The sequence below is a fragment of the Dryobates pubescens genome, chromosome 22 (assembly GCF_014839835.1).
Source record: "Dryobates pubescens isolate bDryPub1 chromosome 22, bDryPub1.pri, whole genome shotgun sequence".
Classification (NCBI taxonomy): Eukaryota; Metazoa; Chordata; class Aves; order Piciformes; family Picidae; genus Dryobates; species Dryobates pubescens.
In genome coordinates, this window is record NC_071633.1 from 5530514 (window position 1) to 5544264 (window position 13751).

Here is a 13751-nt window from a genome sequence, read left to right on the forward strand (position 1 = left end):
GGCTGCAGGTAGTGTTTTGCAGGGATATATACTATGAAACATTTTAGTCTCAAGACTGCAGAGATCTTTATATAGGCAAAGAGTAGTAGTATTGTCTTCTATATAAACACACTTGGTCATAACAATTTTGATGCTTTTAGTAATTTGCTTGTACCTGAATCTGCTTGTTTTATTTGATTAACTCTAATGTACTATTGGAAAAGCAGCTGTGTACAATTAACTGTGCTGAGTTACAGTAAAAGAAGACTCAGATCATTGCTCCATTTCCCACAAGTGGCAGTATCTGTAACTCACCAGGATTATTTTATGCAAGAAGACCAAATGTATCTATCATTTCACAGATTAATAGTATTAAAGATCTCTTTGGTAATAAGAATTCTTCCTTTGCTATCAGTCATTGAAGAATGATGAAGCATCAGCCAAAAATGATGTGCAGAAGCTTCTGGAACTGGGCCAAAAACAAAGGTAAGACCCCACACCTCCTCCCTTCTCTTCACATTTCCAGACTGAAGACTGTCAGAAGTTCCCTCTTTCCTTTTATTTTATGTAGAAACACTGCCATGTTCCAGAGTCTGTTGACAGCAACAGAAGTGCAGCGAATGGTAGTCTGGGAAGTGTCTGAGACAAACGATGTATTAGCTGATACTTGGACTTCTGTTAGGAAAGGAGATGAAAATGCTGTAGTGAGATATCTGCTAAAGAAAGGGATTTTGAATGTCTCAGGAAGGTTTGGCCATGAAATTTTCTCTTAAAGAATAACATCAGAGTTTTTAGAAAATTACTGGTAGATGGTAATGCCCAATTCTTTGAACTACTAAAGTATCTCAGTATCTGAATTTGGACATGATGAGATGTATGTATTCAGGCCTCTTAATTAAATCTCCATGCATGTAGGCATTCAAACTCACTAGCCATTCTACAAATGTAGGAATACTTGCACTGGGTTTCTGTGAGGAAGGCCATCAGGAGGAGAGAGAAGTGTTAGCTTCAAATTATTCATTGAGCACTTAAGAAATAACGAGTCTTCATGGCTGGGAATACAAGTTCCCAGCCTAGTCCTTAGTCTCAAATCCCTTAGTGCTGCTTCATTGTAAGCAACTCCCATCCTTCTACTTCTCTTAATATTTGGAATTCAGACCAGCAGCTAGGAACATCAATCCAGTTTCAGTAGCAGAGAAATGTAACTAACACAGGGATCATTTTCATTGAAACAATATTGTATACTGAATGCATAGGTACTTCATATTTTTACTTAAGAAAATATTAAAAAATCAGGATGGAGTTTATGCTTCTTTCCTTGTTAGAAATGTGATACTTAAATCCCACAGCCATCTTTCCACTCTTACTGCTTTTAAGACAAGTAAATTGCATGGGTACAGAAAGGGTTTGTGGTAAAATGTGCTTCAGCCCTTCAATGCATGACAAACAAGATCCATAATACAATACATAGAGAAATTCATATTTTTACTCTGATACAGAAGGATCAGATGCATAAAGATCTTTTAGGCATTCCAGACTGCTCTAGTAAATTATGAAAACTAGACTTTAGCCAATTTTCTATTTAAACACTTCTATTTCTTATGTGGATATAGTTTCCAGTAAAGAGCAACAAAGCTGGTGAGGGGTCTGGAACATAAGCCCTATGAGGAGTGACTGGGGGAGCTGGGGTTGTTTAGCCTGGAGAAGAGGAGGCTCAGGGGAGACCTTATTGCTGTCTACAGCTACCTGAAGGGTGGTTGTAACCAGGTGAGGGTTGGTCTCTTCTCCCAGGCAACCAGCAACAGAACAAAAGGACACACAGTCTCAAGCTGTGCAAGGGGAAGTTTAGGCTTGCTCTTAGAAAGAAGTTCTTCACAGACAGAGAGACTGCCCATTGGAATGAGCTGTCCGGGGAGGTGGTGGGGTCGACATCCCTGGAAATGTTTAAGACAAGACTGAATGAGGCACTTAGTGCCATGGTTTAGTTGATTAGTTAGGGTTGGCTTATCGGTTGGACTTGAGGATTTTGGAGGTCTCTTCCAACCTGGTTGATTCTGTGATTTTAGGTCTCAGCATCCTAACTATCCTTGTCATGGACTCCATCCCTGATACATGAATATGTTTTTGTAGTGTTTGATTGTTGTGCAGTTTTTATAGAGATATCAAAAGTACTAGTGGGGCATTTAGTAAATAGCTCTTAGTAGCAGATGGAAAAATTGAGTCTGCTAAAGGGAAAAATCAGTGCATACTAGAAGTATTCTTCCTAACCTCCTCCTCAAATCAACCCTTGCAGTCTTTCAAGGTGCCCCCAAAAGTACATGGTGACTTTTGCTTCTGAAGGATTCAGCTGTTGAGTATACTGCACAACAGCACTTCCCAGAGACAGAGCCTGGATCCCTGCAGTACGACATTGCCGTGCTTCAGGGAATAAAAGGCTTTTACAATATACTCCAAGAAAATGCCTTGGAGATACTGAGAGTACTTGACAGCTGTTTAGAGGCTTACTGGGTTTCTCTTCCAGAGAGGGTCGAAGTTGAGTGTAAGGTGTTAAAAATGTGCCAGAGAATCTCCCTCACAGAATTTCACTCAGGGTCACAGTTTATTTGCTGAGATCCCCAGGCTGTACTTCCTCTGGAGTAAGTGAAGAGCAGTGAACATAATGTTTAAATGTATTGAATTTGAACCAAATGTCACAATATGTCCAAATAGCCATCTGAGCTTCTTTCTTTGGACAAACATGAGCTGTGCTTGGGCTGTGAGCACTACTTTGATTATTCTCTGCAATGATGGATGGTACAGCAAAGTTTAAAGTTCTAGCATCTCAGCTTGTGTAAGCAGATGCAGTTCTGCTGACTTCAAATTGAACTTTTTTTCTTTTAATCTCTTTTGTGTGAGTTCTTCAGTACTTCCCAAGTTGCAAGTAAAACTTGATCACTTACTAAGATGCTTCAAGTTTGTTTTTATCCTTTCTGTGCACCATCAATGCCTTGATCGCATCTGTTTGTAAAGTAAGGAAGCTGTTTTGTGCTGATGGTGCATTGGTTTCATGCTGCTCAATCACCATTTCAATTAAATCTGTTCAACTAGTGTTGCTAAAATTGCTGAAAATAGTAGTTATTGGCTAACAGGAAAGATGATCCAGCAGCTCGTGGGTTCTTACATGGTTTCCATTCCTGTTTGGTTTCCACTGGTCTAAAGTATTATCTGCATGTAAACTCAGTTCTGTGTTGGTCTTCAGTCTTCAAACTCTACAGCTGTTCTAAAACTGCTTTAGCCTGGAGAACAGGAAGCTCAGGGGAGACCTCATTGCTCTCTACAACTCCCTGAAGGGAGGTTGTAGCCAGGTGGGGGTTGGTCTCTTCTCCCAGGCAAGCAGGTTTAGGTTTAGGCTGGAGGTGAGGAGAAAGTTCTTCACAGAAATAGTAATTGGCCATTGGAATGTGCTGCCTATGGAGGTGGTGGGATTGTTCAGCCTGGAGGAGGCTCAGGGGTGACCTCATTGCCCTCTACAACTACCTGAAAGGTGGTTGTAGCCAGGAAGGGGTTGGTCTCTTCTCCCAGTCAACCAGCACCAGAACAAAGGACACAGTCTCAAGCTGTGCCAGGGAAGGTTTAGGCTTGAGGTGAGGAGGAAGTTCTTCACAGAAATAGTAATTGGCCATTGGAATGTGCTGCCTATGGAGGTGGTGGAGTCCCCATCCCTGGAGGTGTTCCAGAGGGGATTAGATGTGGCACTTGGAGCCGTGGTTTAGTTAGTGAGGCGTTGGGTGACAGGTTGGACTTGATGATCTCTGAGGTCTTTTCCAACCTTATTGATTCTATGATTCTATGAAAAGCTCCACAGTGTGTCATATGCTGTGAGCAGGTGACCCACAGAGGATCTCAGCCACCGCAGCTCTCACAATTTGGGGAAATTCAGTAACTGAAGGGGGCTTTTTCTTTAAATAAAGCCTGCTCCAAGCAGTGATCCTTGGGATTTTGTGGTGGTTGTATTATTTTTTTTATTATTTTTCTTCTCTTGGGTTTTGGTTGGTTGTGTGGTGTTTCTCGTTTTGTTTTGTTTCTTTTTTGTTTTGTTGGGCTTTTCTGGTTTGTGTTTGGTTGGGTGTGGTTTGGGGTTTTTTTGTTGTTGTTCTTGTTGGGTTTGTTTTAGAATAGAATTAGAATAAAATAGAATAGAGTTAACCAGGTTGGAAAGGACCTTTGAGATCATCAAGTCCAACCTATCATCCAACACCATATCACCAAAAAAGTCATGGCACCAAGTGCCACATCCAGTCTCCTCTTAAACACTTCCAGTGATGGTGACTCCACCACCTCCCTGGGCAGCACATTCCAATGGCTAACAACTCTCTCTGTGAAGAATTTCTTCCTAACATCCAGCCTAAACCTCCCCTGGCACAGCTTGAGACTGTGTCCTCTTGTTCTGGTGCTGATTGCCTGGGAGAAGAGACCAACCCCCACCTGGCTACAACCTCCCTTCAGGTAGTTGCAGACAGCAATAAGGTCTCCTTTGAGCCTCCTCTTCTCCAGGCTAAGCAACCCCAGCTCCCTCAGCCTCTCCTCACAGGGCTGTGCTCCAAACCCCTCCCCAGCTTTGTTGCCCTTCTCTGGACACGTTCCATCAACTCAACATCTTTCCTAGACCGAGGGCTTTGTTTCCTTTTGTTTGTTTGCCTTTTTTTCTTGTATGCCAGAATCTTCTACTGAATTTTATGCTGCTTCTCTCTAGAAACAACCAGGTGAAAGCTGAATTTTATCAGAGCACAAGTTATTTATTTATTTTAAAGCAGGTATATACTGTTTCTTACCAATAATAGTATGTTTCCATTTCGATGCGTTCTCAGTGGCCCACTTTCCTCCCTTTTTTGGTGCCAATCCTTTTTACTAGAAATTATGCACTGGCAGATGTTTTGCCCAGCAGGCTATTCAGCAGATGTAAAAGGTGGCCAATTTTGATCACAGATCATTTTTGCCTTGTCTTGGCACAATAGTTTATGGGTCATTACGATTTTATTAGCAAGTGCAGCTATCTGTTGCTCTGAATAATTAAAGGTGCCTTCTCTTGAATCTGAGGAATTATTTCTTAATAGACACTTGTGATGCATTTTGTGTTCTGTGTTTTCAACAAACTAGGGAAGAAATGAAATCTCTCCAGGAGGCCTTTCAGAAGCAGCTTAATGAGGCAGCTGAGAAAGCAGAAAAGCAGCAGGCTACCGTGAGTGACTCTCTGCCTCTCTTTTATTATTTTGTTTGTTTCTTTTTTTTTTTTTTCAGTCCTTCTGCCTTGAAAATTTACCATTAGCTCAAATATACCTTGGATGTACGTGATAGTGAGAAAAGTTCAATTCTCACCCCCCCCCCCCCCCCAAACCACAGCTAAAACTGTCACAATGCATATAAAAAGAAAAGGATTTCGTGGACTTGTTAGTACTCAATGAGCTTCAGGAGAAAGAAGCTGGAAAAAAGTTTGTTCAAAATCACTGAGCTCACTTTCTTCAGTCATTTCTGTAGCATCTTGGTGTGTGTATACATGCTTTTGGAGTCTTGGGCCTCATCCTTTCCCTGATGAGGTTATCTATGCAGACCTTCATGCCTCATCCATACTTCTCTACATTATCATACATCCACAAACTCTTTTGGTGTTATTACTGCTTTCAGCAACTAAATAAAGTGCCCAGTTTTGACCATGGCAGATGGAATAACCATTATAGGAAGGTATTGGGCCCCACTAAGAGTTTATGCTTGAATGAAGTTCTGTTTCTGAATAAATTGTACAATTGGTTGGATTGATGTGTAATGCTTTCATGTTGCTTGGTAAAATAAATATAAATCAGTTATATACTACTTAGATTTTTAACTCAGCTGCTCCTTTTGCAGGTTTCTATCAATTAACATGATTTTTTGCAAATTATTTTATCCTCTTTGTTGCTCATAAGTTTGAAGGGAAAATATATTGTTTTACCTCTTCACGCATAAGAAATACTCAGTCCAGCTTTGGTACTTGCACTTTGGTACTTGTCATTTTGTCTAGAGAACAGAAATCCTCTTTTGTTCTTGAGGGGAGAAAAGTAGCAAACTGAATATAGGGAACTGGAAAAGTGTTAACACATTTTGGGGGTCTTTCTCAATAGCCATCCAGGAGGAACAACCCTCTGCATTTGTTTTAAGATGTTTTTGTAATGAGGCATGATATATGGTCCTGAAACAAGAGCACAATACAGTGCCTAATTTTCACCCAGTACTCAGAACATGCTAGTTGAAAGCTGCCCTTTGCCAGGTGCATGGAAGCATTCCCACCAGCTTTAGCAGCACAATGAATTCTGGTCCTGCAAATAAAACATGGCACACATATTTCACCATTTCATCTCTATATGAGATTTTGATATTTAAGACTAATTCAGATGTGGGTGAAATAAATCTCAGATGTAGTGAATGGGTTGGATGTGACACTTGGAGGCTTGAGGTGAGGGAAAATGTTCTTCCCAGAAAGAGTAATTGGCCACTGGAATGTGCTGCCCAGGGAGGTGGTGGAGTCACTGTCCCTGGAAGTGTTCAAAAAAGGATTGGATGTGGCACTTGGTGCTATGGTTTAGTTGTCATGAGGTGTTGGGTGACAGGTTGGACTCGATGATCTCTGAGGCCTTTTCCAACCTGGTTCATTCTGTGATTAATGGTTTTGTTGTTGTTTGTGTTATAGCACTGCTTTAAACTGGGGCAGCAGTGCTTCGTGTTAAATTCTGTACGCACCCTAGCACTGGGGAAGAGCACAAGATTTGGCCTGTGCTAGTGAATAAAAAACCATTACCTAGAGCAGAAACTTGGAAAAACCCCTCTGAGTCGATAACAGAATTTGGAGTGTTGTCAGCTGCTCAGAGAAACTGAGTTCTTGAGCTGTATTCTGAAGTTTGCCAATAATAGAATCTTAACTTTGCCACAGATTGTAAGGAAAGCAGTAGTGTGTCCTTGGCTTGTGACACTTACTTCTTTGTGCCTCAGGGTACAATCTACATAACGAAGCTCACCAACACACTGGGACTGAATGAATATTCAAAAAGTGCTTCAGGATCCTCAGATAAAAACTGCAATAGGAATGGAAATAATATTATTACTGTCACACAGGGTTACTTTACACCTGCTCTCTCCATGTGTTTCACACTTTTCTGAAATAAATATGAATGCTATGAAAGAAGCTCTAGGTACTTTGAGGAGAGCCTAGCTAGGGGATAGGGGCTTGAATTTAATTCTGATTTAATGAATTGTGGGTCTTGTTTCTCATCCAGTTTAAACACACTTCATTCTGCAGCATTTGGTGAAGTAAATCTTGATTTTTTTTTCATCAGAGTAAATAAGAATGGAATTACATTTCCCAAAGCCAAATGAATAAAACACAGGAGGGGGTTGGAAATGCATATTTCTTTTCTGCACTTGCAAAGGGTGAGCTTTACAGTGCTTGCTGCAGGTTAATTCACTGTATATATTCAACAGGGACACCTGCATGAAGGTGTTCTTTATTAGGTAAATGCAAAAGTGTAAGTAATAATTTACACAAATTAAGTCAGGTTGCCTGAAAAATAACCTGGAAAGTATTCAAGGCCACTGACGAAGCCCAAAGAACAAAGGAGACACCACAGCAATACAGTACACTTTGCATCTACATCTTGTGCAGTGTGTGGCAGGACTGTAGGAAGCATGAATAGTTCATCAGAAACAATCTCATCAGCATTATTGTGCATTCTTAGCCAGTTTTGTGGCTACTAGAAGAGATGCCAAGAATGGTAGGCAGCTAAAAAGTTGCTGTTCTGTGGATCTGCTGTAGTGTTGTTGCCTCTCAGAGAGCAGCCAGGGAGCTGCTGCTAGGCAGTAATAACTTTCTGAGTGTAGAAAGAGCGGCTCAGGCTGGAAGAAACAAAAAGGAGATGTAAAGACACTCCTGTCCTTTACAGTACTAATCACAGTGGGGGCTGACCTAGCGTCCCTTAGCAGGAGTGAGCAGTCACTTTCTGGGTTCTTTGTGTTCTGTATCTTTGTGGTCCACCTCTGGATGAACTCCAACAGCCCTGTGTCCTTCTTATGCTGGGGACACCAGAACTGGATGCAGTATTTGAGGTGGGGTCTCACCAGAGCAGAGTAAAGGGGCAGAATCCCCTCTCTTGCCCTGCTGGCCACACTCCTCTTGATGCAGCCCAGGATGTGATTTGCCTTCTGGCCTGCATGAGCACACTGCTGGCTCGTGGTGAGTTTCTGACAAAAATCTAATACTAATTAATAGATAAATTACTAGTTAGATGTTATGTTCATCAAATAAATTGTAGTGGCTAGAAATACATTTACCTTTGCTTTTAAAAATATTTTACACTTTGTAGTGCACTTTTTGCCAAAGGAAAGACTAGTTCCTATTTATTTTGTTTAATAGCTTAACCAGTTCTTTCTGATTTTTGGAGTCAGTTCCTACTCTATAACTTGAAAATTAGAGCATGAAAATGAATACTGAGCATGTTGGGGTTTCTGGATGTTGCCAAAATCATTAAGGGTTAATGAATGCATTTCAGACCCATCTTAATTGCTCATGTCTTAGTCCTGAGCAAGATACAAGAAGGCTGGAGGTAAGCAAAGAAGCATACAGCTGAGCTTTGACTGTGTGCTAATGATGCTACATTGGTATTCTTCCATCCTCCCTCTGTAGTGAATAACTAACTATTGTCTGACTCCTAGCATTAGATCACCACCATCTGCTAAAGTATTCTGTATTTCGTTGGGGGAAAATTTAATTTGAACATTTCAAGGTCACAAACTGCTGTGAGTAAAGGCCACTGGATGGAAGCTGTTGCCTTTAATAAACATAATGAGCTCTGAAACACACAAAGCTCTGAGTACCTTGGATGTCTGTCTCCAGGAGACAGCAGCAGTGTCCTTGCTAAATATTGCAAAGTTCAGCCTTAGACCAATATGTTTTCATTATGTATTTTCATAATTATAGCTAGATGGCAATTAAAGGCAGCCAGCATGTGGGAAAAGGTGAATACCAGGAGCAAAGTGTGGGGAGGAAGGAGGAAGAGATGTAGAAAGTTTCATAGTTTCAATTTTTTTGGTTTCTGTGCCTTTCAATTTAGAGCTGGGTTTAAAAGTCCATTCTTATTTATTATGCTGTCAGGATGTGGTGACTGGAAGTAGAATTTTTACATCTCTTCTGGAAAATAGTATTATGCCTTGTCCTTAGGACTGACTAAAAGCATCATGTAAATGGTCTGATACAGACTGATCTGCCTTAAAGCATGAAATTATAGACATAGATGAAGTTAAATGGATAGAGAGAGTTATTTCTCTGCTGGCTGCAGTAGCCAAGCCCTGTAAATCCCTCCAATGGAGCTCTCTATAGCTGCATTTTATGACTAAGTGATTCTTTGCTTGTTGGAGATTTAGTAGAACAGCATTTAAAAAAGCTGTTCTACTAAGAAAGCAAAAATTAATGACTTCTTAATTAATATTTGCATTATTTTTTTAATGAAAGGCATGTAAAAAACATCTCTTTCATTATTTAAGTAAGCTAAACCAGTAAGTTTGTACTATTTAATATGCCTGTATTAGTGGTATCAGATACATGTCTATGTGAAGAGTAATCAACAAAAATTGCTGGTTTAACTGACACAGATTGCTGATTAATTTAGCAGTGCTGCAGTGTCTTAAATACCTCTCCCCTAGAAGACCCAAGTTGATACTTCCAAGCTGTGTATGGAGAAGACACAGACAGTAATTTTGCTATCCTATCTCTTTAATTATTTCATATATTCAGATTTAGAAGTTAAGTGCTTTGGAGGAATATTAATCTCTTGAGCGTCAGGCCTGAGAAAGGGAACACTCTAATGGAGGTCAGTATGTTCTTTTTGTCAGGGTTTAATGGCAACTGGCAAATCATCTGAATAGCTGGAAAACCAAAACCCATCATGTGAATAATTATTTCACGTTTTCCCCCATTAACCCTTACCTCATATTTTGTTGTTGTGCAAAATCTTGGTGTTTATTACACAGTACGTACAGAGTAAATGTAGGCAATTGTGAATGTGATTGCTAGGCAAGTGCTGAATAGATTAACTGTTGTTAAAACTTTACCCTCAGTGGTAGCTTGATGCAGGGTTAGTGTTTGTACAAACAAACCACTTAGACAAAAGTTTGGAGGAGTTTGCAAAAGAAGTTCTCTTTGTTCACATCAGGAGTCACTAATCTCATGGAGGCCCCCCTACCTATCCATCTCTTTTAAGTGGTTGTAATAACTTCTGACTTGTCTTTTGAAACTGATGAGAGGCATGTCAAGTCCAGTGATGGTTTTTAAATTACTGACATCTGTCTACTTGAGTTTGGACATCATTCTAAGAACAGCTATCATGTCATTGTCATTTTTGATCTGCATGGCATCCAAAACATTAATCTCTGGCTCCATGTCTCTATAATCTAAATGTGCTTTGTTTACTTACAGAGGCTTTGTTTTTCATATCAAATCTGCTGCAGTGTCAGAACTGTAGTTTCCCACAAACATAGGTAGACAATTGTATCAGTAGGGGAGAGAATGCAGCATGGCACAGTGAAGAGCATTTTGCTAATTAAGGCATCCAAAAGCATCTTTCAAAGTGAAAGGAATGTGGGGTTTTTTTAATCCTAGTTGCTATAATTACACCCTCCTTGCTCTGATTATGTTCCATAAGCTAAGGATGAAAGCTCAATCCTGGGACTGATTTATGAAAACAATCTTTTAAACTGTGTTTGATTAAATTCAGTCATAGTTTTAAGATTAGAATGTCTAATTCCCAAGGGAAGTCATTCAATTTAATAGGAAGTAAAGACTTAAACTTCAATTCTTTCACATGTAGTACACTTTATTCCACAAAATCAAGGGGTTTATCTCATTAGGACCAGTACTGCAGCAATCAAAAAGAACTGTTACAAACCTGCTTTCAGAGATGCTATGTTTTTAGAAGGTAAAAAAAAAATAGGAATGAATTTTAGATCATAAAATCAGTTAATATTGTTGTAAAAATCCTTACCACATTGGACTTCATGGTGAAAAAATAAACACTACATGTAGTGGTGGAGAAATTAAGTAAGACTCTTTGTGTACAGTGATTTTGTTCTCTTGGATCCTGTTTTCTAGTATGCTCAATGCTTACAGTCTTAGCAAATAGAATAGAACAGAATAGAATTAATCAGGTTAGAAAAGACCTTTGAGATCATCAAGTCCAACCTATCATCCAACACGATCTAATCAACTAAACCATGGCACCAAGTGCCACATCCAGTCCCTTTTTGAACACCTCCAGTGATGGTGACTCCACCACCTCCCTGGGCAGCCCATTCCAATGGCCAATCACTCCTTCTATGAAGAACTTCTTACTAACAATCTAACTCTGGCTTGCACCAATTTGGAATATAAACAGAAGTTTGGTTTGGTTGGGGGTTTTTTTTTGGAGGTTTTGGTTTTCTTCAGGTTGGTCATTTGTGAGTTTTTTTATTTGTTTGTTTTCCAAGCTGTGAGTAGAGTGAGAAATAATTAGTGGTTCACCTGGCATTTAGAAACATTACAACTCACACACAAAATTTCTCTGAACTTGCAGATTAACTTTTTGAAGACTGAAATGGAAAGGAAGAGCAAAATGATCCGTGACCTCCAAAACGAGGTAAGAGCATTGTCATCTCCATGCTGAATTTACACCAGAAAGAAATTATGGCTTGGCTTTATATTTGAAGCACACGTTGTTGTAGTAGAAAGATAAAGCTCCAATGAAGTACTCCAAACACAGAAGCAAACAAAACTGAGAGTGTGTCTTTAGAAACAGCAATTTATTGACTGTAATTGGTGCATAAGGCCATAGTGCATTTCTGTATCTTTCGCTGTACTTATGAGTTGTGCTTTTGCAGAAAGGAATGCTTAATTCAGTTCTATAAATCATTGATACAGGGTGAGACACTCTCTGCAGTCTTATAGCCTGCTTTGGTAATAAGAAGCAAGAGGAAGAGAAAGGAAATACCGTCTTAGAATTACAGTCCTTAATAAAATAAAAAAGAAAATCATGTTCCTAAGTTGTTTGCTTTAGCTGCAGATTAATCCCCAAATACCAAATAAAACATCAGTGTGTTTGTTTAATTTTTGTTAGTATTAAAGTGAATTAATTTGAAATTTGTTCTTGGAACAAAAGCTTGAATCATTTGAACAGCTTCGTGTTTCTTCCCTCCTTTATCGTCCCAAACATTCTTTCATTGCTACTTTATCCAAACACCTTCACATAGATAAATACTGTAGAAGGCTGCACCAGTGATCTGCTCTTTTTTTTTGCTTCTAATTTAACTAAACTGCCTCCAAATTTCCAATTTTTTGTTTATGTTGTCAATTTGCAGAATGTTCCAAGAGCTGTAGGAAGAGTCTGTGAGCACTTTTGATTTTACACAGAAGAGTGTTTGTGATTAGAGAAGCAATGTGGTCTTAGTGTAGCCTGGAAGCCAGAAGCTCCAGCTTTCTCTTCTTGGCTCAGACACCTAAAGGTGCCTTTGAGAAGATTTAGATTTGAGAGCATTGCTTAGTCCTTCTATGTATATGTGGAAAAGGAAACAATAACTCTACCTATCTAACAGCTTCCTATTGAACTTTATATATATGTTTACTTCCTTGAAAAAGGAGGTTAATTAATATCAGCTTTTCTGGTATTCCAGTAATGGTTTTTGAGGGTTTCTCTAAGGACTTATTACTTTGTCAGAGATTTGGCTGAATTTAAATGGTGTGATGTTGAGGAAACATTATGTCACCTAGGTCTCTTCAGCTTGAAGAAGAGGAGACTGAGGGGGTAACTTCATGTTTGTAAAGATGTGAAGGGCAGTGTCAGGAGGATGAAGCCAGGTTCTGCTCAGTGATGTCCAAACATAGAACACAGAGCAATGGGCAGAAGCTGGAGCAGAGGAGGTTCCACATGAACATAAGGAAAAACTTTTTCACTGTGAGGGTGCTGGAGCACTGGAACAGGCTTCTCAGAGAGGTTGTGGAGTCGTCTTCTGTGGAGATATTCAAAACCTGCCTGGATGTATTCCAGCGTGACCTGTTCTTGGTGATCCTGCTCTGGCAGGAGGTTGGACTCAATAGTCTCTAGAGGTCCCTTCCACTTCCTAATGTTCTGTGATTCAGTCACTGAATATGCAGCATGCATGTAACAATCTTGGGTTTTAAGATGAGATATACTATGCATTTAAATGATTTATAACATTTTATATGTATTTATTAAAAGTGCTAGCTGCAGACAATGAAAATGGAATTCCTTTCATTGCTACTTCTGTCCTTCACATGTTGCTTTCACCCTCAATTTGTACTGACAAATGGTGAATTTTGCAATCTCAGCCTCTTCCATGACTGTAAAAATAATTCCCTCTTTAGTTCTGTTCTTTCAGCGTGTGCCCTGCTGCCATTCAACTTTGCAATTTGGAGATAGGAATAGACAAAAGCCTTCCAACTAAATGCAGCAGCTGTGATGTAGTGTATGAGATGACATTGTACAGAAAGGCAATTTTCAGGCTATTCAAGGCTTTGGTAAAAAAAAAAGTTAACCACAAAAATAGTCCCTGTTGTGGAGGAAAAAGGAGCCAGATAGAATACATACAGAGTTTGTGTCTAAAAAATCCTTTTTTTAGAGGTTTCTATGTGCTTCCTACAAAACCAGGGAAAAAAACCACCCAAAACCAAACAACAAAAACAAACCAAAACCAAAACAACAAAACCCAACAAAACTGTCAGGCTT

General features: G+C 39.6%; 1 protein-coding gene across 1 annotated transcript in view; it reads left to right on the forward strand.

The window, feature by feature from the left end:
• Positions 1-13751, forward strand: part of LUZP2 (leucine zipper protein 2) — a 159684-nt gene that overhangs the window by 80574 nt on the left and 65359 nt on the right. The window contains exons 3-5 of the mRNA XM_054171665.1: positions 395-465; positions 5116-5197; positions 11586-11648. Of these exons, the coding sequence (XP_054027640.1) occupies positions 395-465; positions 5116-5197; positions 11586-11648 (216 nt within the window). The remainder of the gene's footprint in view (positions 1-394; positions 466-5115; positions 5198-11585; positions 11649-13751) is intronic.